Genomic DNA, 27847 nt, shown 5'->3' on the forward strand with positions numbered 1-27847 from the left:
TTTGTAAACCACACAAGACTTTTATTTACAACAACACAAAATATGTGACAGAGAGAGGCGGAGCTTAAAGGTCACAGAGGTCGCTCAGATCATCGGTGAGTCACAGAACGTACACGGAGCCTGAAGAAGCTTCTTCACCCACTCTGGATCTGAAACAGACGCGGCATCAACGTCAATGTTTACTGAACAAACTCCCACGAACACTGAGGTTAAGAAATGACACTATTTAGGGGCATTTTTGTACATTAAAGAAACTAAAAATGAGAATGTTGGAAGTAGAGCTGAAACAATTACTCGAATAATCAACTATTTTAACAGGAGCTTCTTAAATGTGAATATTTCTGATTTCTTTGCTCCTTTAAACAAAGAAATCATTCAAACTCAATCATTTCAGTTTGTGGACGTTTGAGAACATCATTTCCTGCTTTGACAAACAATGATCCATAGTTTTCTATTTTTCTGACATCTTAAAAACCAAAATGACGAAAATAATGAAGAAAATAATCCTTAGTTGCAGCTCTGCTTGGAATTAAATCAAATCCATGACATAACAAGATAAAGACACAACATTTATTATAACTATTATTACTATGAAATAGTTACTGAAGTTAAGACTCTTGTTTTTATTTCAGTTATATTTTCAGCATCAGTGCTCAACATTAAAGGCCACGATAGAAACTTTAAACCTGACTTTTATTCAAAATGGTGGCAAATCGTACCGCAATCAACCGAGAACAATTAGAGTGAACGTTCTTCTTTCAAATAAACACACAAAAACTCAGCATTTCAACACAAACGTCCTGTAATTATCAATAATCTGAAATCTTTGTCAACGTTTTCAGTTCTCAGCAGACGTGCGGCCTGAAGGACGAGTCAGAGGACGCTGAAGGGGACGGGAGGAGACGACGGTGAAGGGGACGGGAGGAGACGACGGTGAAGGAGAGAGTGTGTGTGACTGTGAGAGAAAGTGAAATGACGCTTACCCTCCGGGCTTGGCAGCCTCGCAACACCATCCAGCAGGAGGCAGCGTCTGAACGTCAGCGTCTGGCACGACTGGTATGACAACACACACCTGCAGGAGAGAGAGTGAGAGAGTGAGTGTACACACACACACACACGTAAAAGTAGAGCAGAAACAGCAGAGGTGAAAAGTGACGGGCCACACGTTCTTCCCTCTCTGGCCACTGGAGGCTCCACATGCAGCTGCAGCGAGACGAGGAGTGAGTGTGTGTGTGAGTGTGTGTGTGTGTTTGACAGATAATATTTATGAGAGGATGAGAGCGCCGCATGGGTAAATATCAAGAGGTGGGAGGTTTGATTACTGCTCTGTGAAGACAAATAAAGCGTCAGTGAAGACAGTCAACGTTAACATTCACTTCATGTCCCTGCTGTCAGACTCCGCCCTCATGTCTGGACCTGCACTTCCTGTGAGGACACACCACATTCAGGGGACGTCCACACATCTTTGGAGCACGTAAACTGGTGAGGGGTTTGTACCGTCTTTTACTGCTGTGAAATAAGGATGGGTTACATTGGTGTGTGTGTGTGAAATAAATCAACTCTAATCTGGATTAATCTTCATACCTGAGCCACATGTGACCGTTGGGACACGCAGCTTGTTTGTGGTCAGTGTACGGCAGCGCTGCCTGACACAGGCTGCAGCGCTCCAAGAAGATCTGCTTATTCCTCTTCTTCTTGATGTGGCCAACGAGAACCTGAGACACGATAAAGACACATTAAAGTCGCGATATAGTCACGATAAACACACGATAAAGACGCGATAAACACACGATAAAGACACATTAAAGTCGCGATAAAGTCACAATAAACACGCGATAAAGACATGATAAAGTCACAATAAAGACGCGATAAACACACGATAAAGGCGTGATAAACGATAAAAGGCGTTAAAGACACAATAAAAGATAAAGACGTGACAGCCGATAAACACGTAAAGTCGCGATAAAGTCACGATAAACACCGATAAACACATTAAAGTAAAGTCCGCGATAAACGCGATAAAGACCGCGATAAACACATAAACACACAATAAAGTCAGACGCGATAAACACACGAGCAAAGAAACACCACGCGGATAAACACACGATAAAGATAAAGTCACGATAAACTACCACGATAAAGACTAAAGTCACGATAAACCGCAGCGATAAAGACCGCGATAAAGATAAACACAATAAAGAGCGCTGACACAATAAAGCGCACACGATAAAGACATTACTAAAGTCGCGATAAAGTCACGATAAACACACGATAAAGACACATTAAAGTCGCGAGCAAGTCACGACAAAGACACGCTGATAAAGACCTAAAGACACATGATAAACACACTGCGATAAAGACGGATAAACACCACGATAAAGACGGATAAACCATAAAGACGCTGCGAAAGACGCAATAAAGACGCCATAAATAAATTTCGATAAATCGATAAAGATTGACGATAAAGACACGATTAAAGACACAAGCAGCGATAAAGACGCGATAAACACACGATAAACAAAGACACATTAAAGTCGCGATAAACACGATAAACACACGATAAAGACACATTATAAGTCGAAAAAGTCACGCGATAAACACCACGATAAAGACAAAGACACGAGCAACACATGATAAACACACGACAAAGTCACAATAAAGACGCGGATAAACCACGAAAAGGCGATAAACACCACGATAAAAGACGCCGTAAAAGCGATAAAGGCGTGATAGAGCGATAAAACGATAAAAACACACGATAAACACATGAGCAAAGTCATTTATAGCAAAGCAAAGACATATTAAAAGTAAAAGTCACGGCAACACGCTGATAAAAGACACAATTTATAAACACATGATGATAAAGTTACAATAAAGACGATAAACACCGCTGAGCGATAAAGGCATAAAAGACGCGAGCAAATAAAAAGACGCTATAAACACGTATAAAGAAGACGCGATAAAACACACGCGATAAACACGACCACGATAAAAGGCAGCGAGAACACACAATAAACATGATACCGGAAAACACACGATAAACACGCGACGAATAAACACATCGATAAACAATACCTATAAAGACATAAAACACGCGATAAATACCACGATAAAGGCGTGATAAACGCCGATAAAGACGCGGTGACCACACATCGATAAAGGCGTGATAAACGCGATAAATACATGATAAAGACGATAAACACATCTATAAAGCGATAAACACGCTGGAGCAAAGACGCGATAAAGCGATTTAAACACGCGGATAAAGGCGTGAGCAACATTACCATAAAGACGATAAACACAATAAAAATATTAACGATAACACGACATAAAGACGCGGATAAACACACGCATAAACACACGAGCAAAAGACGGATAACACATAAACACATAAAAGGCGGATAAAGACCACATCTATAAAGACGCGGATAAACACGCCATAAACAATACAATAAACACGCGGATAAACACATCTATAAAGACGTGGATAAACACGCCGATAAACACACAATAAAGACATAAAGACATCGCGATAAACAAAGACGATAAAGATAAACATAAACGATAAAGAGCGGCGATAAAAGAACCGCGATAAAAACGATAAAGGCTAAAGCAGCGATATAAAGGCAGCGATAAACGCACAATAAAGACACACCTATAAAGACGATAAAACGTTAAAAAACGATAAAAGACACGATAAAGACGCATAAAGGCGCAATAAACACCGATAAAGATAAACACGACCGCGATAAAACGCGATAAACACATAAGGCAGCGATAAACGATAAAAGACGTGATAAACAATAATACCGCGATAAAGCGTGATGCTTGATAAAGGCGTGATAAACACCGCGATAAAGGCGTGATAAACACGCGATAAATACATGTGACAAAGGCGATAATTCACCGATAAAGACGCGTGATACACACTTTATATAAAGACGTGATAAACAAAACCGTGATAAACACCTGCGATAAAACATACCGCGATAAAGACGCGATAAACACGATAAAGCGATACGGATAAAACCGCGATAAACGATAATCGTGATAAACACCACGAAACGGATAAAACGCGATAAAGACGCGATAAACATTAATTTATAAAGACGCGCCGGAGCAATACATGATAAGACGCCATAAACACGCATAAAGACGCGGATGATAAACACACATCGAAAAGACGCGGATAAACACGCCGAGCAAACACATCGCATAAAGACGCTGACACGATAATAAAGGCGTGATAAACATTATCGAGAAACATTAATGATAAAGACGATAAACGCTAAACACACAATATAAACACATCATAAAGGCGGATAAACACGCGATAAAGACGTGATAAACACGCGATAAACACACGATAAAGACGTGATAAACACGCGATAAACACACAATAAAGACGTGATAAACACACGATAAAGACGTGATAAAGATGCACAGAGGAAGATGATGATGATGATGATATTATTATATAAACTATCTGAGCTCCTCTGCAGCACTTTTTTAATTTTTAATTTACCCTCAAATCAGAAAGAAATGATAGTTTTTTATTAGTCCCAACATGATGAACTATGTTATAAGAATAATAAGAGAATAATATTGATTGCATTCAAATGATGTACTCATTTTACTTTATTTGACCCAAACCTGCATAAAAGCATAATCCACAAAAACACATGATTCTTTGTTTAATGAAGCAAAGAAACCAGAAAATGTTCACATTTAAAAGCTGACAAGTCAATGAATCACAAGTACTAAAGCAGGGTTTTGTTTGTTGTGTTTATGAAACCAGAATTTTGTAAAATAAGAAGATTAAGATTATTCATGACATCACTGTGATCAGGTGGTTGATGTCTGATGATGAGTGACAGGTCATTTACCTCCACATCTCTGTCGTCGGTGTCTTGCTCGAGGTAGTCCACCAGCTCACAGATGGGTATGTTGATCTGGTTGCTCTTCCAGGTGTTGAGGTAGACCACGCCCAGCACCTTCTTTATGTTCTCTCTCATCAGGTGCGTCTCCACAGTACTGATCCAAGCCTGCACCTCCTCTAATCGCTCCTCGTGAGTCTCCTTCTCCTGTTTGACTCCCACAGACTCGTCTCTGTTGTCCCCCCTGTCCTCCGTGTCCCTCACAAACACCTTGCTTCCGTCCTGACTGGGTTTCCACAGGTTACTCGTGGGCGGAGTCTGCAGCGACTGGTAAAGCACGCGCACCAAAAACAGCTTGAGGCGCCACAAATATGGCACGTTCACTTCCTGGATCCTTCGATCGAGCTCCTCCTGCAGGAACTCTGGGATCTTCTTGTTTTTTAAAACGTGCCACCTCACGATGTCAAGCACGTCGGCCATTTTGTACAAGTTTTGTGAGGGAGAATTGAGCAGCAGCGACGCGGCCGTTTGTGGAGTTTTCAGCGTGACAAAGTGAACCTGGTACGTCCTGCTGAGTGGGTGGAGACTGTCCGTTATACCCTGTGTGCTGACCACCGCGATGTACGCTCCGTTGTGGCTGACGGCGATCCCGTGGATCCTTCGATTTGCGAGCTCTTCCATCTGCAGCGTGTCCTCTTGTATGAAACTCAAAGACTGGCTGCTGAACGTCGGCGTCAGCTTCTTTACGCCTCCGTCGACGGAGCACGTGTACAGCGCGGTGCCGCGCTGACTGACCGCCAGCGAGACCACGGGCAGCGAGTGAAGCCCGGCCACGTGAGAGTTGTGTACGTCGAGTCCAGCGGGAGAAATCACCAGCAGACACCAGAACACGTAACATCCGCGGGAGGCGACGATGAGGCTGCAGTTGGACTTGTGGATGGGGTGAACCATCTGAACACACCTGATGTTTTCCGCCGCGATCTCGTCGCACTCCTTCCACATGATGACCGGGTGTCGCAGGGTGAAGTAACCTTTGACCCCCGACAGACTGACCGGCATGATCTTCACAGGTCCCACCTCGCTGCCCACGATCAGGCCGCTCATCCGCCGCTCCGCGTTGTCGTACTCCCACCACGCCAAGTCCCTGGGTCGAGTCATGCCCGACTCGATGACGTCATAGAAGGCGGCGTCCGCGCCGTCCACGAACGGCAACTCAAACTTCCACAAGACGAGGTCACCGTTCTCCATGAGGACAGCCAGGAAGACCATCTCCACGTCTTTGCACAGGTTGTTGTCCTGCACCTGTTTGACCATGTAAATACTGGACCACTCCATCCTCATGGGCGTTTGCATGCGATAACGCCGCTGCAGCTCCTCAAAGTCCTGTAAGCTCGCCGGCGCCGCCTCCTTGTCTTTCTTGGCGTAGCCTCGCTCCCTCAGCCTCTCGTTGTACTTTTCTGTCAAGTTGACGAGCGTGCTCCACTCCAGACGCTTGAGGCTGTGGTGAACGGTGAGTCTGTGGTCGAGCGTGAGACACGCGAGTAAACAACGTCCGCTGGAGTCACAACCTAACGGAGACCAGCAGCTGTACTTTATTCCCTTCTGCGCTCCGAGCAACGGGTTCATCACTCTGTCGGCCATGAAAAGCTGCCTCACAGTCGGGTCCGGGTGTGAACTGAACCTCTCCATCGCTTCACTTTCCTCTGCTGCAGTTCCCACCTGAACGCCGTCACAGACAAAAGTGAAGAATTAGGATTTCATAAAGGTCTTCTGGACCCTGAGGGCGAGAATGTAAACATCTCAAAACACACACGACAAAGAGTTAAACTTTGACTCCTAAAATCTGACACCGACTGTGTCAAAAACAAAACTATTATACATCAAATGAAAAAGTGATGATCATGATCATAACACATAGACTGCTCAAACCACCAAACAACTTTTTAATGAATCCATTAACACGAGTTAGAATCATAAAGAAGTTGACATGGCAGCTCCCACTGTCACCAGATGAACAGAATGAGCCTCCTACTTAGAGGCCGTTCATCATATTTATAAAAGAACAAACTTTAGCCTTCTGCCACTGTGTCGAGTGGATTATTAAACTCCGCTCCATCCACTCGTTCTTCTGCCAAGTGGATTTTTGGAAGTGGAGCCGATAAACAGTCATTATAAGCAAACACTGGAGCAGCTGTGCCGGGACATTTACCACAACAAAACTGTTTCTCTGTCTCTATCGCTTTCATTATCTTTGTCTCTCAGTTTAGCAAATAAACGAAAATACAGGGAAACATCCATCGCTGCCAAACTAATCACACACTGGTGAATATGAGCCTGGCTGTGCTCCTAAAACCATGTTTACGCAACAACAACCAGCACACGCACACACGCACGCACACACACACACACACACACACACAGATGTGGTTTTCTTACCACCTGTGTGTTTCTGACACACACACACACACATATTACCTGTTATTTTGTTAATTAATGTTACTAAAATATAACACAGGGCCGGCCCAAGCCTTGATGGGGCCTGAAGCTGAATTTAATTTCCCACCACCACCTCAGAGTAACCGTGTTGGACTGTATAAATACAATATTTAAATCACAATATATTAAGTCACGTTACGACATTATCACAATATTTAAGTCACAATGCGATATTGTCACGATATTTAAGTCACGATACAATATTATCACGATATTTAAGTCACGATACAATATTATCACGATATTTAAGTCACGATACAATATTATCATGATACATCAGTCACAATACAATATTATCGCGATATTTAAGCCACAATGAGGCTATTATAATCATTTTCTAAATGATATATTGCGATAAACTCAAACAGCTCTAGTGAGAGTAAGCACTTGACGCCATATAGTGGATTGAAATGTCAATTGATTTTTTTATGCAAACCCACAAAAAGTTTGTTTATGAGTTAAAAAAAAAGATATGCTAAAGAACTGTGAAACCTGTTTTTTTCAAAAGCGCTATAACATCACCATGCAAAATATTGTGATAAACACTATTTAGATATTTAAGTTTAAGCAAAGAAACCAGAACATATTCACATTTAAGAAGATGGGTGTAATCCCTTTTAAAACTGCTGAATAGATTAGGATTAGTTTATTCCTGGCAGATTGAGCTAAACGAGAAAAGACCGAGTACTCACGAAGAGGGTCGACACTACATTTATCTCTTTATTCTGCAACATGACGTTTGTATGTTATTATTAATATTATATTATTATTGTTCTTTCTTTCCGTCTGTTGATGTTGTTATTCTTTGTTTTGCCACATGTATAATTGCTCCAACTGTATGTGACATAAAGTCATGTCCTAATAAAACAGAAGTTGGACATGTGTCTCTGAAGGACAGGGTGAAAACTCGGGACTCCCGGCGTGTTTTAGCTCGTGTTTGGCTGCTATGCTAACACTTCCGTGCTAAGTGTTGAGCTCGTCCAAAGCGTGTCAAACACACATTTGTCGTGTTTAAATGTGACGTTACCCTGACTCGGTAGTCGTCCGCGGGGACAGGGATGGAGGTCCGGTGCAGGATCATGTCCTGTCTGTTGCTGTTGACGTCACACTGCAGCTCCAGCAGCGTCAGGGAGCTGCTGGTGCCCACACACACACGGTGGTCCTGGGACCAGCACAGCGACTGCAGCCCGCTCACCGGCACCAGCAGCGTCACCACCGGCTCCCGCTTCACCTGCGCTCCGTCTGAGCCCGACATCAGCTCACAGTCCAGCTCCTCCGGTTCCGTCTTTATCACGACGTCACCGGCCACCGAGTCCGACACACCGACAGCCGCCATGTTTTCCGGACTGGCGGATGTGTCGTCACGGAACGCGGAAGGTGAAGAAGGAGGGACTTTTGATATTTTCTGTCCACACAGCGGTCATTTATCAGTTATTACTCATTATTTACAACGTTAGTCAAAAACAGATTTTAGCCACTTAACAAACGACTCAGCTTATTATTATGTTGACGTCTTTCTCTCACTGTGACACAGACTTTTCCAACAGGAAACTGCAGTTAGTAAAGCACTCACTCACACACACACACACACACACTGCTGCCTCCATCACTAAGTTCACATGTCTTATTTAGTCACTTTGGTATTTAAAATCCATTGTTCAGACTGACCTCAGTGACACAAAGTGACCACACGAGGCAGCAGAGGAGCAGCAGCTCCTGTGTCCCCGCAGCTAAAACCACTGATTTTCTCTGTGGGGTTTGGTGTGAGAGAGTGAGTGGTTTACAAACTTCCGTTTCCTGTTGGACAAGTCTGTCTCACAGTGAGATAAAGACGTGGACATGTGACGTAGTTATTGTAGACTTAAACTGATAGAGATTTTATCAGCTAAGTCTTTTTTTAAGTGGCTAAAATCAGTATTTTGGAGCCATGTTTTCACTGAGAGTGACCCTCAGTGTCTCAGACTGGTTCTCTGCAGCAGGGGGCGCTCACAGCATAGCATGTAGGTGAATTTACTATTGAATAGTAAATATTCACTCAAAATGTCTGATACATTCTGATCAATACACTTCATTAAACTCACATGTGGAATTTCAGTCAATCATGAAATCACCTGGATTGTGCTGACTTGACTGTAAATTAGTTGTAATTAAATTAATTTGAATCATTCTGAATTCATTCAGTCATTCATTCATTCATTGAATCTATGTTCTTAACTGCGACTGTTAATGTGAATCCTTTGAACTGTGAATCACAATAAATGACAAAAATAACCTGTATTTCCATTGACATGTATTTATAGTAAAGGTTGATTGAACTAAAGAGAATTCAATGACAACAGTAATCAAAAGACATTTATTGACGCCGTTTACTTAAACTACACTGTTTATTTGTGAAATTTTGAATTAAAACCATACTTTTAGTGATTGTGTTTTTACCGTCATGAAACTTTAAATGGTCAGATGTATAAAGAGGCTCCTTCTGTGTTTAAACTGCTTTTACTCAACACAAACTTCTTCCCCTCTCACAGGAAAACTGTCCACATCACTCATTTCATCCTCCAGCTCTCTCGTCGTTCATCATTCTCCACCGATCATCACTTAAAGATATGAGAAGTGTCCCGTCCACAGCTGACGGCTCAGAAATATATCAGGATGCTTTATGTGGTGAGTCACCGGACGCTCCTGGACAGGTCAAAGGTCAGACTGCTGCAGCGCGGCAGCGTCCTGCGGGCAGACAGTGATTAGTTACAGTGGAAAAGCTCCGCTGGCTGAGGCGACAGCGGGATTTCAACAGGCAGTCTTATTTGTCACAAAACAAATCGTTACAAATCTGCCAGACAAATATGGAATAACGCGCCCGCCACGTTTTAATCTCCCATTTTCCTGTCTTTTGTCTCGATAATGGCGATGAATAAGTGAACGCGGTATGTTCCATTGTTAATGAAGCGTGTCGTCAATGAATATTTCACACACCTGCTGTGTGTCTTTGCTGGGTTCTGACTGGGGACCCGGTCCCACTCCTGCCATGTATGAATGTTGGATTAAACATTCATCAAACGCTGTCACAAAAACTTTATCCCCTCCTGTCTCACACACACACACACACACACACACACACGTGAAGACAGAGGCCGGAGACGACGTGAAGCTCAGCCTTCACTTTGTTTACCATGTGCTGGTGGAATTATTTACCCTGCAGAGGAGTGTGTGTGTGTGTGTGTGTGTGTGTGAAGGTATACAGGTGATGTAGTGTGGGTGTATGGATATGTATGGGGTCAGCTGAGGTCAATCCGCAGCATCTCTAATCTCCTGCTGCTGTCTTGTTATTGCCTGCAGGTTCTCAGCTCTCTCTCTGTGTCTCAGTGTCAGTGGAGACATCACATGTTTCTGTGTGAGGAAGCCCGCGGGGACGTTTTGATGCATGGTTCATCGTACATGTTTTAATCATTCAGTCTCTCAGACGGCTCCCGGGAGGAGGCCGACGTCGACGCTGCAGCACATTACCCACTACACACAATTAGTGATATAATCATGACGATGATAATGAAATGTATTTAGAGCATATCAGTGTGGTTTAGCTTGTGTTGGGGGAGACGTCACTGCAGCTCTGCTGTGTTCAGGTTCCTGCGTGGCTCTTCCTTCCCCCTCAGGAGACGAGAGGAACCCGGCGGGTCGCCGCGTCAGAGATTAGCAGTCATAGCAGTCGACCTGAAACTCCTTCTGCGCCGTCAACTGCGAAAGCCTCACCTGACAGGTGTTGCTCTCAATCAGTGCTCCTCTGCTTCCTACCCCCCCTCCCTGCTGTCCTTGGGGTGAGAAGTCTCTGTTTATAGATCGTGACAGGCGTCTAACAGGCCTTTCTCTGAGATGTGTGGGGATTCAGCTTCACTACTGTGGAGCGACAGTCGGCGACAAAGTATTGATATCACATCAGTGACATCAGCAGGAGCCAGAGCACTGGCCTCAGGGAGGTTCAGTCACCTGGTGAAGGTCAAGGTCAGGATCAGAGGGAGACGTTCACAACATCAACACTGTGAACTGTCTTCACTGCAGAGCACGAGCAAAAACATCGGGGCCACTCATCAAAACAGTGTCTGCTTTTTGATTTTTTACTCTTTCTTACAATAAAATAAACACAGTATATTTAAATAAATGCTGACCTAAGTGTTGCTTGTCTCGTGTGAGGATGTGACGCATGAGTTCACTGGACTTATTCAGTATTTCAGGTAAACATTTACACAAAAACTGGGCAAACAAAATTACAATGTAAGATTCTTATCATGGTTATAATATAGAAAGATATAAACAGTTAAGAATAGAAAAATAGAACAATTGTAGCTCACATCGGTTTTTCCTCTGCGCTGTACTCCTGTCCAGCAGGTGGCGGTAATGCGCCGACAAGCGTGAGAGATGTGAGTGACACCAAGGAAAATGGCGGACTAATTTAAAGCGTCGTCGTCGTCGCCGCGCTCTCTGTTTTCGGATGTTTTTTAAATTAACTTTTCACCAACGAACTCAACTTCAAACTCTACGCGAAGCATTAACGCGTCAGTGTTTTCGTTTTCATCAGAACAAACACAGAGAAAAAAACCATCACATTAACTGACAAGGTAAGAGCTACCTGTGCTAATGTGTGTGCTAACGTATGCTAACGGCGCTAGCTGTGTTCAATTAGCTGCCAAAGTTTGTTTGGATTAATAATACAAGTGTTAATAGAAGTTGGACTTTATTTAGATTGTCTGAGTTTTCGGGGGTTTGTTTGTCTGTGTGCTGGTTTTACTACGAATGTTTTTATTTTTATATAGTATATTATATATCTATTTTTATATAACTAATCATTAAGTTCATTAGTTTGGCCATTTTCATGTTCGTATTAGTTTGACTTTGTTTTTCCATCCATTTATGGATCTACATATTTTAATTTACATAACTTGTTACACAAATTTTAACCTTTGGATTTAAACGTGGGTTAAGCTGAGTTATGTCGTGTGTGTGTGTGTGTGTGTGTGTGGTGTTAGCAGCTGAGCTGTTCTCTCTCTGTGATGTTGTTGTTGTTGTTGTTGTTGTTTGTCAGTTTATCATGTTGTTGACTGTTGGTCTGAAGCAGATAAACTGGTTTTCTGTGACACTTGAAGCTCAGAGTTTAGAATTGTCTGTCACAGTTGACCACACTTGTTGTTGTGTGTACTGTGTAGTAATAACTGGTGTGTGTGTGTGTGTGTGTGTGTGTGTGTGTGTCAGGTCCAGTTTTGTAGTAAATAATATCTCTTGCTGCTGCTAACAAACAATTTCACACGCTTTTATAGTCCTGACAGGACAGAAGTGACTGTGACTCACAGTGTTTTCATATCAGACTCTTTGTTTTATCCTTGTGTTAAATTTAGTATATTAAATATCTGCTTTTACAGCTGAACGACGATCATTAGCCTGGTTTTCTGAGTCATGACCATGACTCAGTGAAGTTCTGTTTTCTTCAGTGTGGCTTTATTTTGTAAGTTTGTCTTTCTGTCAGCCACTTCCTGTCTGAGATAAATGTGATATTCTTATGAGATATTCTTGTGATATTCTTATCTCAGACAGGAAGTGGCTGACAGAAAGACAAACTTACAAAATCATGATCGAGCGAGTATGTTCCCATTAAAGGTGTGAATATTCCCGGTGATATTTCTGTGTCTGGACTGAACACAAAGTACGAACAGTAAATGGGCCTTTTTATCAGATCCAGATTACAGATTTGATTTCCTGTCAGGAAACAGGAAATCAAGAGCGGCTCACCTGCTGTGATCATATTTCTTAATAACATTTGTCAACTCTAACTTCCTGTTGAATCAAGGGACTATTTGTATAATGTAACCAAATCCTGCCACTCACCTGCGCGCTGTGTTTACCTGAGGCCAGGCCCTAAACTCTGGGCTTATTAAGGGAAACATGGAAACTGATTGGGTGGAACTCAGGAGGAAAAAACCTGCCTCTCTATTTATTCCCGGCGATAATGGCTGAATTATTCATCCCGTGTGATGATTAATTAAAAAAGGCCCCGGGTCGTGTGGCAGGTACAGGCTGCCGAGGCTCACGCTGACATTCCCATGTGTCTCCTGCCTCCGTCTGCCCTTCTCCTACTTTCCTCTGCTCGTCTTTAGGGAAGGTGCCCTCACACACGCGCGCGCACACACACACACACACGCACACACACACTGCATGCCTGTAATTCACAAATAATCTACATGAGGTGGAGGTCTGGGTCCTGGTAAAGTCATGTTAGTTTTCATGGATCACTTCAGTGGGTTTGGGATCTTTAATAGTTCAACTACTTTGAACTCACACATGTTTAAATGATGTACGTATCACACTCCACATGTGCAGGTCTGTTAGTGAAAGGCCTGAAACTGATGCTTGTTTTCAATGTGGTTCATAAAATGTAAGAAAATATTCAACAGTGTTTGTCAAACCTGGAAATGAGGACGTTCTGAAATGTCTTTGTTTTTGTCCACAAACCAAAAATGATTCCGTTTTAATGATTTCTTTCTTTTATGGAGCAAAGAAATGAGAAAATATTCACATTTAAGAAGCTGAGAAATCACAAACTGGTTTTAATTCTTAAAAAAAACACTTTTGGATGAAGAGCAGCATTTTAATCTACCAATTAAATGATAATCAGCTGAAATCAGCAAATACATTTAGTAGTCACTGAATCTTTGCAGCCCTGTGTCGCTGGTAGAAAACACTGGTAACATACACACATACGTATTATCTGGTATATTTTTTTAATTTCTGCAAATCAAATGTCAAATTTCACTTTGTCCTGAACATGATGATTAGTGCTGCAACGAGTCATCGATTACTAAATGAATTGTCACCTAATGTTACGGTGTGATTTTTCAGCTTCTTTAATGTGAATATTTTCTGCTTCCTTTGCTCCATAAAACAAAGGAATCATTTTGTGTTTGTGGACAAAAACAAGACGTTTGAGAACATCATCATTTCAACATTTTTGAAGGGTTTCTGATGTTTTATGAACCAAACGATTAAACGATGAATCGAGAAAATAATGGACAGATAATCATTAGTTGGTTCTCGACTTTCCACATTAATGTTGATTGGCCCTGTTTTCAAGCTAGTTTTCTGCAGTGGTGTTTATACTGTGACTCAGCTCAATATCATCATCATCGTCAGCTCCCGCGTCCTCAGGAACCATCAGAGTCATTATTAGTCTTTCTGATTTCTTAGCTGTAGGAGATTTGACACATCAGGCGTTTGATGTTTGTGCTCATGCAGATGTTTTTGTACAGTTTGGATGTTTGAAATCGGCTGTAAATCGGCTGTAAATCTGCTGTAAAAGTTTGGCCCTGCAGTGCTCTCTGGTAACTGTATTAAGTCTGTTTTCAGAGATTTCTCACAGCTGCAGCTGGTTTTTATCCCTATTATTGTCCTTATTTCTGTCATTTTGTGGAGAAACTCTGCTCATTGATCTTACACTGTTCTGGACGTTATAGCACTAATTATATCTCGACTGCAGTATCTCTTTCTACCACTCTCTATCATTGTCTATCTCTCTTCTGTGTCGGTAAATCTATATATCTATCTCTATACCTATCCATCCACATGTCTTTATCTCCCTCTTTCTTCTCTCTCTTAATCTCAGATTAAGACAAACTCATTCTCTCAGTTATTTTCCAGCTGTTGTTAGATAACGATGTGTGAGCTCACTTGTGATTATGTGTGTGACTCGCGGTGGTTAGGCGGCGGCTGTTGCTTCCTCTGACCTGGTGTGGGCAGCAGCTGGCAGTGGGCAGGACTTTGCCCTGTGGCAGTGCCAGAGGACGGCCAGGAGGGCCCGGGGTCCCCGACCCGCCCGGGCCCCGCTAATGGAACGAGGCTGCGCCGCCCATATGGCACATGTGTGAGGAAGTGTTAGCTTAGGACGGTTGGCACGCAGAGTCACCGGCAGCCAGTGTCCCGTCACATATGAAACAGGACAGGGCCGGAGCTACACCAACACTCACCTTCACTGCACACTTCATTTCACTCCATATGTCCAAGTTTGGCCTCTGCAGTGTTCACTGTGAACTGAAACCACTGCAGGTTAGAGGTCAGAGCACAGATAACTGAGCTTTACCTGCAGTGTGACTAATGAACACATTCTGTGTACGTTTCTTACTGTAATGTTATAAATACATTTCATTTAAAGGAGGAACTCACATTCAGCAGAACGATGCAGGAACACATGCATTTATCTGCAAATGCAAAGCAATGCAGTTTTATTTATAGATCACCTTTCATACACAACGGCAGATTCAAGGAAGGAAAACACCTGAAAACACTGTGGAAGAAATGAGACGTTTGAATCCATAGGAAATTGTTTAAAGAAATCTATGAAATAGATGTAAAGATACATAAATCAAATGAATGACATGGTAAAAAGTAGGGGTGGGTGATGTAAAACCCGCGGGGCGCCACTGCTTCATGTCTCCTCACGGTGGCGCTGCTCCGTCCACGCTCATGACCTTTGTTGTGAAGAAACAGAGGACGTTTTGTTTTCGTCAGTTAGAAAGATGTCGTTATGTATCGTTCTATGATCGTCTTGGAATATATTGATTATCACAGAATCATCGTATCGTGAGATTGTTGGTGTCACGTCACGTGTCGTGTGTCTCACCTCTGGTGTGGATCTCGTCTTACTTTCATGGTGTATTTGGTTTTAGAGTTGTTTTTAGCTTCTTAAATGTGAATGTTTTCTTCGTTTCTTTGCTCCATAAAAACAACTAAATCATTTTGTGTTTGTGGACAAAAACAAGACGTTTGTGAGCGTCATCATCCCCAGGTTTGCTGTGCTCACGTTTTATGGACCAAACAACTAATGGAGATAATAATGGACACATTAATAATAAGTATGATAATAATGGTTAGTTGCTGCTCTGGTATTTGTATTAAGTCTATGACATATTGTGGATCATCTCCACAATCAAGCAGGAAAACGTTTTAGTGTAAAAGAGCGAAAGACGACGTGACTTTGACTCGTGTGTCCAGGTGAATGAGCCGCCGTCCTCTAAAGCTGGAGGTCAAGGAAGAGTCAGTTTGCCAGGTTGTGTGTGGAGTGGACGAGGTGAAGGCCAGATCAACAGTGTGACCTGGCATCAGCTGAGCTGTGAGGCTTCAGGAGAAAGAAAAGCACCTGAGGGGAGGACGAGGAGGACGAGGAGAACGAGGAGGACGAGGAGGACGAGGAGGAGTGTGTGTTTGAGTCTGCAGTGTTGGTGACTAATGTGTTCACACGTCACGATAGTGCTTACCCTGTAGAATCACGGTGTGCTGCTGACTGTACCACACAGGCTGATGCAAACTGAACTAAAATTACCACTTCATGTGGACACGGGCCATTTGTCGTGCAGACCTAAAAAGAGAGAAGGTAATGGTGGAGGTAATTACAGCAGCCCTCCTTTTCCTGCTAATACTCCATTAAAAAGTCAGGCCAGACTTTTGAAACAGGTCACTCCTCCTCCTCCTCCTCCTCCTCCCATCATCCACCTCTCTGGATCTGGAACAAAAGCCACCTCCGCTGCTGCCTCCACCCTCCTCCTCTTCCTCCCTCCGTCTCCCGCTTTTCCATTTTATTGGTGACAGCTGCCGCCAAAACAAACTCGCGGAGTGAGAGAAATGATGTGTCAGTGGAAGGTCCTTTAGCCCGCGCTGCTAATCTGTCACACGCCGCTTGTTGTTTACCGTTTCCTCCCGCTCGCCGACCGGCCGGGCAGTGAGCGCCGCGCAGTACTGCGACAGATGCTGACCCGCAGAAGTGTGAATCTCACCCATTTCTCCCTGCTGTCAACCTGTAAATTACAGCTATCGGGAGTAATTATACCCGATAAAACCCTTCCAAGCCTCACCTCCACCTCCTCCTCCTCCTCCTCCTCCTCCTCCTCCTGACACACACACACACAGAGCCTTGGCCTGACAGTGACCTGAGTCAGTGTCATTGTGAGACAGAAGACTGTTGTCTTTAAACTGTTATCACTTGTGTTCACACTGGAAAAACAAACTAGTGTAAAGTTCACTTCATACACACAAACATGAACTCATCCACAATGGAGCTCCGTCACATTCCTCCTTTATTTAACCACCTTTATTTAAGAGTGTCCGGCACTGACAGACAGACACACACACACACACACACACACAGACAGACAGACATACAGACACAGACACAGACAGACAGACAGACGCACAGACAGACGGACACGCACGCGATACAGACACAACTTTTCCTGCTCACAACACAGCTGGAGAGGATCTTTAGAAAGTGGCAACATTGATTTGACCGCCACCACATTCTTTTTATTTCTTCGATTATAACCTCCTCCTCCTCATCATCACAAGCTCTAATTTAAACACAGACGTGAGTTTCATCAGAAGACTGTAAAAGTGAACTGTGTTATAGTTTAAATGGTCTAAAGTGATAGTGTCACACTGATGTCAGTATCAGTAGATAACGGATAGTTGTGATATCTTTATTGTGTCGTCTGTACTGTTGGGCCGTTTCTATGGCGACGTCATTCTGTATAATGGTGCAGAAAACCTTTGTGTTGTTCACTCTTCTGTTTATATTTTTAGCGTTTCACTGAAGATTAAAGTGGCTCAGTGGTTAAGACCAGTACCCTGTGTGCGAAAGACATCATGGTCGCAAGTTCGACTCAATTCCATTGTAAGTCGCTTTGGATGAAAGAGTAATGTTATTAAAGCCGGGTCTCGTTCAGTCGATTAAAGCCGGGTCTCGTTCAGACGATTAAAGCCGGGTCTCGTTCAGACGATTAAAGCCGGGTCTCTGCTCTGGTTTCTTCTCCTGGGTCAAAGTACGACATCTTTCCCCTGAAGACTTCCTGACTTTGAACACTGTGAGATTGATGCTGGCAGCAGCTCTGAGGTTGAGGAGGTGACAAACTGCCACTCGTCCTTTCCTTCTCCTCGCTGAGGTCCCTCCAGGTCAGGTAGGGCTCGGTCGACCAGAGAAGACGGCGTCGAGGTCACTCCTTCTTGGCCTGTCGTCCGTGTTCTGCCCGCACCCAACGCAGCGGCCGCCACTGCCGAGCAGGCTCTTAAAGGCGAGGCCCGGGCCCCTCTAAGTAACTCGCTCGATACTAAAGGTCACACAGCCAGGTCTTGTCATCCTCTCCCCGACTCTCTGCCCTCCTCCTCCTCCTCCAGCCCTCGCTGCCCACTTCCTGACCACCAGAGCCAATCACTTTCCTCCCCTCGCCTCCTCGGCCGCCAGAGCCGAGCAGCAATCTGTCACCGGGCACTGGGAGATGCCACCCTGCCGGCCGCCTTCCGCACACCGCCGTAATGGCTTCTGGCAGCCGCGGAAAGATAAGTAACCGGCAAAAAGGCAGGAGAGAGGGATGAGGAGGGAGGGAGGCCAGAGAGGAGAGGACCCTCTCTCACATCCACGCTGCCCCCGTCTCGCCACCGCTCCGACCCTCCTCTCCCCCTTTCGCCTCACCCCACTCTGGCCCGGTCACTTTGCACGATACTTCAGTGAATAAATGAGTCGTTTTAATCCGACTGACAAGCTGGCACTGCCCGGCTCTGCCCTCCATCTGTACTGGCGTCCAGCGCAGCAGCAGGCCGTGAGCAGGCAGCGCCGCGTGCCAATCCAACACACAGCTTATCCTGGCTGTAGCTTCAGGGACAGAAGGGTTAGAGCTCTGTGCGGCTGCTCCCCTCTCCACCAAAAGAGCTATTTATATAAGAAAAGGATTAGCCGGCGGAGGCTTTGATGAACTGGGGAAAAAAACCCTCTCTAAATGTGCTCCAATATCACACATTTGAAGTGTTTGCCTGTTTAAATGGAAGCTGCAGTTTGTTTTGTGGTGAAATAATCACGTGTGAATGTTTTATATCCACTCACAGAGCAGATGGTTCTTCTTTTTCTGCACTGACATGAAATAACGCGTGTAACACTGACAGATAAATATTCAGTCGCCAGCGAACGCAGCGCTGTTTGTGTCTGATAATGACATCAGCGCTGACATCAGTCCAACAGTCAAAACTCCACATTATCTGATTATCAGGCCCCTTTTTTACGTAATAGCATCAGCTAATTATTATTGAATGAGCAGATTATTATGAAAACTGACAAACACTTGATAAATGCTGCTGTCACTCAAACCTGTTTATATTGTCATCCAATTCAAACCAGTTAGTGTGATTTTATTTTTTCCTCTTCAGCTTCTTTTATGTGAATATTTTCTGGTTTATTTGCTCCATAAAAACATAAAATCATTCAAACTGAATCATTTTAGATTGTGGAAAAAACAAACAAATATTTAAGAATTATTTTCCCAACAAATGATCATATTTTATCAGATGGTGGAAAAAAGTAAAATCAGCCAAACTTATTTGTAAAGAGCGACATCGTCCAGAATCAGTGGACTGTTACAGCGCTCAGCTGTTTGACTGTGGAAGCCTGTTCACTCGTTTCTGTCTGCAGTAATAAAAATAATTATAATAATGACATGGAACAGCCTAAACTTATTAAAGCTGCAATTAACCCTCAAATCAAGTGCAATATTCAAATCAGTGATAAGATGAAGATAAAAAAATCTTTGTGATTTAAATATGTTTTTAACCTGAATATGATTTAAAATTACAAAAAAATGATCAGTTGTTCCTCTTTAGAATCAATCGTATTAAAGATGACATTACGACCATTTTCACATCAGAAACCACTCATTAAAATACTGTTGCTCTGAAACACGAGTTGGATTTAGATTTTTCCTGTGATTTTTGACCAGTATTGAACTAACTTATCTTCATAATCAATCAATCAAGCTGTCCTTTATTTTCTCGGTTAATGATCAGTGTTTGTCAAACCTGCTCTTGTTTTTGTCCACAAACACAAAATGATTCAGTTTGAATGATTTCTTTGTTTTGTGGAGCAAAGAAATCAGAAAATATTCACATTTAAGAACATTATAATAGTTTTCTGTCTGAAGTGGATGAATGACGGTCGCTGGTCGTCGATACTGACTGACTGATACTGAGGATCACATCGGCTCGTGTTAATCATCGTGGACACAGTGAGAGACCAAACACACGATCGCTCACGCTGTCCACGGTCCCGACTCAAAAACCCAGAGGGAGATAAAAACACTTGGCCACAGGAGGTGCTAAACCCTCTGCTCCATTTCCTCTCTCCACACGCCTCCTCTCCGCTCCCGCACTTTGCCATGTGTTGCCTCAGAGTGGATGTTGGGGAGGTACCTGGTCACATTTGAGTGCCCAATTAAGCGCCGGGGCTCAGATCGGGCTCAGACCGCGCCCCCTCTACCCCCCCGTGCGCGCCCCCTCCTCCAGGTTCCGTTCAGGCACGTCAGCGATGAGCAGGCTGCCATCTTCTCCCTCCTCCCGCCCGCTCGTTCTTTTTCATGCTCACTTCCCCCGTCTGTTCTGCCTCTTTTCCACACAAACACTCTCCCTGTTAAAGAGCCCCCGCCGCTCTGATTGCAGCTTATCTTTGGAACAGGAGGTTACGACTGTTTGATCCACGGCCGACCGACCCGCTGCCAGTTCTGCACCGAGGCCCCGGTGCTGCTTATTAACGTTAGGGGTCCTCCCACTGCGGCGCGGCGGATCTGAGCGCCCGGTGTTTTGCTGCTTTTGGTGGAAGATTAAGCACTGTTTTCTTAAATTAGCCTGGAAAAGATGAAGCATCGACATAAAAGGGAAAATTCTTCATCTGCAAGGTCAAGCAGGCGCTCATTATCACCCAGATTGAATAATTACTGAACTTAAGAAGTGGAGAGAGGGAGAAATTAAAACAAAACAACAACTCTGAGTTGGAGCAGTTATGAGGAGGCTTTTGAAGTGTTAAAGGAACACTTATTCCCTTAACTGCAGTGATAATTTAGGTTACACGCTCGGCGGTGACAGCTGGGCAGCATTGAAAGCCAACCAAATCAACATAAATCACACAGTTTTTTTAATAATAAGTAGGTTAATATCTCAGAATGGTGTTTTAATGTTTTATTCAGCGATGGAGCTGGACCGTGCCAGTGGTTTTTAAATGCAGAGAGGACGAGGACGAGGACGAGGACGAGGCAGGGTCTGGTGTCTCTGTGCTCACCAGTGTTTGCATGAACCCAACAATCACACACTTCAGGACGTAAAACTGTTTCCTAGTCAAATACGCTGTATGTAATGTACCATCTAGTGGTTAATATGTGTAACTGCAAGGCTTTTTTGAAATGGCGGTCATTTTTCGAAACCACTGACGGTCTGTGTGAATTTTTAACCAGTGTGTTTCATCCCTCTCGTGTCACATGACTTACAGAGTCGTGCACACACCTTTTCATCGCCTTTAGGTTTGAACGACATTAGAGCTGAAACTATTCATTGATTACTAAATTAATGGACCAGTATTCTGATAATCGATAAGCTTTTTTCATGATTAAAACAACATTTCTGATTTGTTTAAGCTTCTTAAATGTTTTGGTTTGTGGACACTTGGTTTGATGAACACCGATCAACATGTAAGTATTTCTATTTTATGGACCAAACCATTCATCAAGAAAATAATCGACAAATGAATCCATAATGAAAATAATCGACAGTTGCAGCGCTAAACGACATCAGTGGAAACACACACACACACGACTGATTCATCGGTTTGTCTGTACTTAAAAGCTTTTATTGATCGCCGCCACTCAAGAAAAGAGACAGTATCACACCTGTGTTGCTCCTCCCTTCATTATCAGTTTTTAAAGTCTCTGCTCTCTGAACGTCTTGTGTTTTTAGATGAGACAGAATCCAGACTGAACCCCTGGGGCCATCAGGCCTTTCTGTAGGTGCTGCTTAACTATGGAACGAGAATAGTCAACCAGGACACTTCTGTCTATAGTTGACCATCTTCTGTTTTTTATTGATTTGATGTTCCATAGCTTATCTGTTTAACTCTGTAAAGCATGTTGTTTTTTAAATGTGCTCTAGAAACAAAGTTGACTTGACTCTCCCTGTAACTATGTATCTGTTACTTTATTAACATGTTTGATGGTTGTTAACGTGTTAACGTTGCTGCTAGCGTAGCGTTCACTACTCGGTAGATTGGGTGGAATATAAACACTGTGTGAACAGGAAATGACTGACAACAGGAGGAAGCTCTGACAGATTTGAACTACAATGTAATCGTTTGAAAGTCGCTCTTGAGCGCCCTCTGCTGGATCCTCAGTGGTACGATTTCAAATGTAGCGAAATGTGAACTTTACAGCCCACGTTAGAAATAATGTTGAATCCCTGATGAAGAGTGACAGTGTTTCAGTGAAGTTGTAAAGTGGGTCAGATGAGAGTGAACGGTGTAGGAAGGTTACAGCGGCGAGTCCTCGTCCCTCATTCTCCCTCTCTCTCTCTCTCTCTCTCCCCCTCCAGTTTAAACAAGTGCTTTGTAAAATTGTGCCGTCATTACTATTCATCACAAATAAATACTTAAACACTGAGAGCTTAGCTCCCCGCCGCTTTACACTTATCCATTATTTCTGTCACCTGCTCGTCCTTCCTCTGTCTCCTCCCTCCTCTGCGGCTCCGCTCGTGAATCCCGTGAATGTTGCCGTGCCCTTCAGCTCAGTGTGTGCCTGATGGAGCCTGATGGAGCCTGATGGAGCCTGATGGAGCTGGATGGAGCTGGTGTCTGGTGCTCGTGTGCCAAACCTCTCCCCACTCACTGTCCCACATACCCTGCCCTCAGCGGAGGCCGTGCCCCGACAGGAGAGCGCGGCCAAAGGCTTCACTCTGAAGACCACGTCCTCCCACTGTGATCAACACTTTTTCACCTCTGCACTCATTTCTTCTCTTTTTATTTATTTTTGCACCAACATAACACAAACAGCCCTCAAGTTCAAGTTCTTTTGCCCCCAAACGTGGGGGCAAAAGTCCGCTGCTCTCCGTCCTCTGCAGCCGCGGGCTTGTGTTTTTTGGAAGGTGATATGGTTGCTGTGTTTTCCCTCTGCCGCGGTGCGTAGCGGGGCTGGCTGGCTCCGGTGCAGCGCGGCGTGTGCTGGCGTGGAGCGAGCCTGGGCCGGTGTGCGCTCAGAGGCTGATGAATTGCAGGCGAGATGCGGGGCGGCAGCCGGCGAGGAGCTCCAGCGAGCGGCCGTCACGCGCCATCACCGTCTGCTCGCGTGATGAGGGAAATCAGAGAGACAGCGCTGACAACTTAATTTAACACCAGATCTGGAGGAAGCCAGAGTGCCACTGCGCTGTGGATAATTGATAACTCTGCCGTATACCTCGCTCTCACCTCTGCTCCTCCACGTCTGCCCAAATCAGCTGTGGACACTGAACTGTTCACATTTTAAAGCTTCTCCACAGCTCAATGCTTTAGCTAGGTGATGCTGACATGCTGCTCCAGCATTCTGACCTTCATTTTTCTGGCTTTTGTGGTAGAATTTAGTTTTATTTGATTGTTTCTTTCTTGAATTCTGATGCTGTGAAGAGTAGAAACGCATTTTACTTTTCCCATAATGCAACTAGTGACGAGTAGTCATTTCTTCTCCAAACAACGTCCAAATCAGCACTGCACTGAGTCTGTGTATATGTTGAGATTATATCCTGATATAGATGATATCTGTGGATATAAAGCTGTTTCTCTGGACTCATGACAAGTTTGAGAGTAACAATACACTGTCAAATAAAATATAATCAACTGTTTATGATCTGTATTACATGATCTTAAAATACACCTTTCATTTCAGATAACACCTGCTTTATTTCTTTAAGTGATGGATATTTACGTGGGTTACAAACAAAACACACATAATAACACAAATAATTAGGATTAAAATGAAACAGGCGACCTTTTTAAATATAATATTGTGGATCACATGTGGTTTTTAATCAGTACATATTATATTCAGTATAATAAATACGATGATTATCAATGCAACAGTCTTTAAAACCACATAAAGACATCACACTTTATCATGATGTGACGAGATCCAAAATCTAAGACCAGATCTTGTCTCATGTCACCATAGTGTGTGTGTGTGTGTATATATGTATACATATATAACTCGTATATACATATACATATATATGTATATGTATATATAGTTTTATATATAATTAGTTTTTCAAGTGGATGAATATACTTTGTAAAAACACCGTCGTCTTTAAAGTCTGAGAAGTGAGAATATCCAGAGAACTGTTGGATATTTAAGCAATTTATTATTTTTTCTGTGTTGTTTCCGTTGCTGTGTTTTTACTCATTTTATTTGCTGAATTTAACCGTGTTGTATTTTTATTGCTTCCTTTAAACATGTAAAGCACTTTGGGGGCAACAGGGGTTGTTTTTTGTGCTGTGTACATAAATTTGACCGTAACTTTCCAAATACAAACTTCAGCCACAGAAAATAGTGATTTTTTTTATTGAGGAAAAGATATTATATGATAAATAATGAAGCACAGGACTTGATCTTTGTTAGTTTTCAGTCTCACACCAGCACTGAAAAAGTTGTGAGGCATTAATTTCCATGTTTTTTTTGCCTTTTTAGAAATATAATGTTGTAGATTTTCCATCAGCGCTGCGATGCTGAAAGTCTCGTTTGTTAGTGGAGCGGTGGATCAGTGGTGGGGGGTTGGTGGATCTCCGTCACAGGCTGCCGGAGGCTGCTGTGCAGGAGCCCGGTTGACTGGTAATGCCTATTAATTACTAATACAAACTGCTAATTAGCAGCCCAAACACTGGCATCTGTACAGTTGGTTTTCCCTGCAGTGATGATATTGAGTTTGAACACAAAGAGGCAATAAACCTGAGCCGCCTGACGCCTGTCACAATTAAAGGAGCCTTGCTGCTCAGCAGACTCCATTTAATGCCAGGAATCCTGTTCAGCAGAGGTCGAGTTAATGACAAAACTCAGTAATAATAATCGTCATTATTCACTGCTTTTGTTTTGAGCCAGCTCTTTACGATTGCATGACACTTTTACATCAAATATAATCCAGACATCACAACATTATATCAGTGTTTAAATCACTAGACTCAGTTTTTAAACATGACAAAATATTGCAACTCAGTTCACATTGTAAATAGTGACGTTAGACTTCACTTGTTGATGTGATGGACTGTGACACAGATCAGGTCAATACTTAGTTTTTATAGTTGTCTGTCAATCTTATGTCAATGTCAGCGTTACATATTTATACAGTGTTACATAACATATTTCTGCTTCTGATTATCTTGAAAGAAAGAATATAAACACATCTGAGTAAGAAAAGTGTATAAAAGTAAGTCAGTGACGAGTCACGAGCGCGATGTCAAAGCCAACAAAGTGAGAAAGTTCACGTTCACTGGTATTTCAGTTCACTGACTGTAGGACTGAACCATTCTGTCACTTCATCTGAACTAATGATTCACTTTACACGTCACACGTTTGTGTTTGTGTCGCGGAGAAAAAACACGTCGCCACAGTTTCACGCAGATGCTGTGGTGACTCCGCCCACTCTGAGGAGGAGCTATGAAGTAATGGGAAACCAAACCAAACCAAAGCAAGTAGAGTAGAGCCGTGCTAGAAGTGTACGATGGAAAAGCGACATATGTGACTATGGTGAGTGTGTTGTAGTAACACTGACAGGCCACGCCCATCTTCTCTGAGCCAAGAGCCATCTTCTCTGAGCCCCCACACACACACACACACACACACACACACACACACACACACACACTAACAATAAATGAGTAATCAGCCACAAAGTGTCAGTCGGCCTTAATCCTCTTTTAATTTCCTTGTGGGCTTTTGGTCCGAGCTGTGGCTGCAGCGCTGACGGTTCAGCTCAGACCTGAGGGTCTTTACTCTGATCCACCACAAGAAAATACAATAACTGCACACTCAAACCACTGTTTACCTTCTACTTGAGCTGGATTTAGGTCTCTGCAGAGCCCTGTGTCTCACACACACACATTCTCACGCCGCAGTCTTACTGAGGACACTCGTACACATAACACATTCCCTAGCCCCGTACCTAAAGCTTCACCATCATGACCACAACCTTTAACCTAATCCAAACATAAACCCAATTCTAACCCTAAACCTAAAACCAGGTCCTAACTCCCGAAACCTGTTTAAATTTGTCAGGACCAGACAGAATGTCCTCAGTCCCTATGGTTTACTGGTTTTTTGGCCCTCACAAAGATACACAATCAAGAACACACACACACACAGGACTCTGCATTGACTCCTATTCATTTAAACAGACTAAACAAAGCCTTATCACTAACCTTAACCATAACCAGGTCATGACTAACACTAACCTTAACATAACCACAGTTCAAATATTAGTCCTTAATTTAGGACTAGGACCAGGTTTTGGACTGAATGAAGATTACTGGTCCTCGTGTTCATGACACACACACACACACACACACAGCTCACTCCTTCAGCTTCTTCGTCTTTTTCTTCCCTCACTTTTTAATCCAGATTATGCCGGTCAGATTTCACACAGGTGGCAAACGTCATGTGGCGTTTCACCAGTTTATTGTTTAAAACATATTTGAATGTAATGTTTCTAATTCTTTTCATAATCGATACGTAATCATTGAACTTTTGTGTGACCGTCCTGTCGAAAACTAGAAAACTACAGACTGTGACTCCGCCTCTCGCCCTTTGTCAGCTGAGGTTGATACAGCGCCCCCTGTGACCCTCATGTGGAGGATAAAGTGGTAGAAGATGGATGGATACTGGAAATGGAGAGAAATAGAGCTCTGCGCTCATATACTTGTCATGCGAGGGTTACGAGAGAATGGCGATGCATTGTAAAATAAAAGAGGGGATTTCTCCGTCCATCACACTGATGTTACAGAGTGTTTTCAGACAGACAACTCGCTCCGATCGCCGATACGTGAAACAAACAAACAGGAAGTTGGACCCTGAGTTACTTCCACATTCAAAAATAAGATTTGCTCTGAAGAATGGGATTATGTCTCTTATTTAATCCAGTCATTCTGACAAATCTCAAGTCTCCTATCACCTGGTTTTTATCTAAAACATAGTTGAGTTGTATGGATGTTGCTTCTCTCTCTGCTTACCTCATGAGGCTACACACACACACACACACACACACACACACACACACTACATGCATATATTAAGCACATGCTCTGCACTCAAGCACACCCATGGTAATTCTCCTCCAGATGAGTCTATTTATAGATTAATTTATACATGTTGGTCTCTGCGTCGGGGTCATCACCACACATCTGCCCGGTCCCAGACAATCCCACAATGCCCAGAGTATTATCTCCTTTTCAACAGCAATTTATTTTCCTTCTCCTCCTCCTCACTGTTTTTTTTTTTTTTTTTTCTAAAGTAAAGGTCCTTTCATTAAAATGTATGTGTTTTTTTTTACCAGGAATCCACAGCGGGGAAAGGGCAGGCGGGCGAACGGCGTTCACGTAATGAAAAAGGAGGCGCGAGGCTGAGGAGGAGACGACG

General features: G+C 43.3%; 1 protein-coding gene and 1 long non-coding RNA gene across 2 annotated transcripts; one reads left to right on the top strand and one right to left on the bottom strand.

Moving 5' to 3' along the window:
- LOC122762181 (general transcription factor 3C polypeptide 4-like) lies at positions 1–8739 on the bottom strand. The gene is made up of 5 exons (XM_044017380.1): positions 8401–8739; positions 4887–6596; positions 1585–1715; positions 984–1072; positions 1–149 (listed from the first exon to the last, which is right to left on the bottom strand). The coding sequence occupies exons 1-5, from the start codon at positions 8707–8709 to the stop codon at positions 85–87; spliced, it is 2304 nt and encodes a 767-aa protein (XP_043873315.1). The 5' UTR covers positions 8710–8739; the 3' UTR covers positions 1–84.
- On the top strand, positions 1424–27841 carry LOC122762182. Its single transcript, XR_006358665.1, has 3 exons — positions 1424–1482; positions 9902–10037; positions 27765–27841. It is a non-coding gene; the product is annotated as an uncharacterized LOC122762182 (long non-coding RNA).
- The last annotated feature ends 6 nt before the right edge of the window (positions 27842–27847 follow it).

Source organism: Solea senegalensis, unplaced genomic scaffold (assembly GCF_019176455.1).
Source record: "Solea senegalensis isolate Sse05_10M unplaced genomic scaffold, IFAPA_SoseM_1 scf7180000015351, whole genome shotgun sequence".
NCBI lineage: Eukaryota > Metazoa > Chordata > Actinopteri > Pleuronectiformes > Soleidae > Solea > Solea senegalensis.

Excerpts from the sequence above, each read along its gene's own strand:
- LOC122762181 (XM_044017380.1), bottom strand. The coding sequence starts at position 8,709 with ATGGCGGCTGTCGGTGTGTCGGACTCGGTGGCCGGTGACGTCGTGATA. Across the intron at positions 6,597-8,400 it reads CGGACGACTACCGAGTCAGG|GTGGGAACTGCAGCAGAGGA; the intron begins GTAACGTCACAT and ends GACGGCGTTCAG. Across the intron at positions 1,073-1,584 it reads AACGGTCACATGTGGCTCAG|GTGTGTGTTGTCATACCAGT; the intron begins GTATGAAGATTA and ends TCTCTCCTGCAG.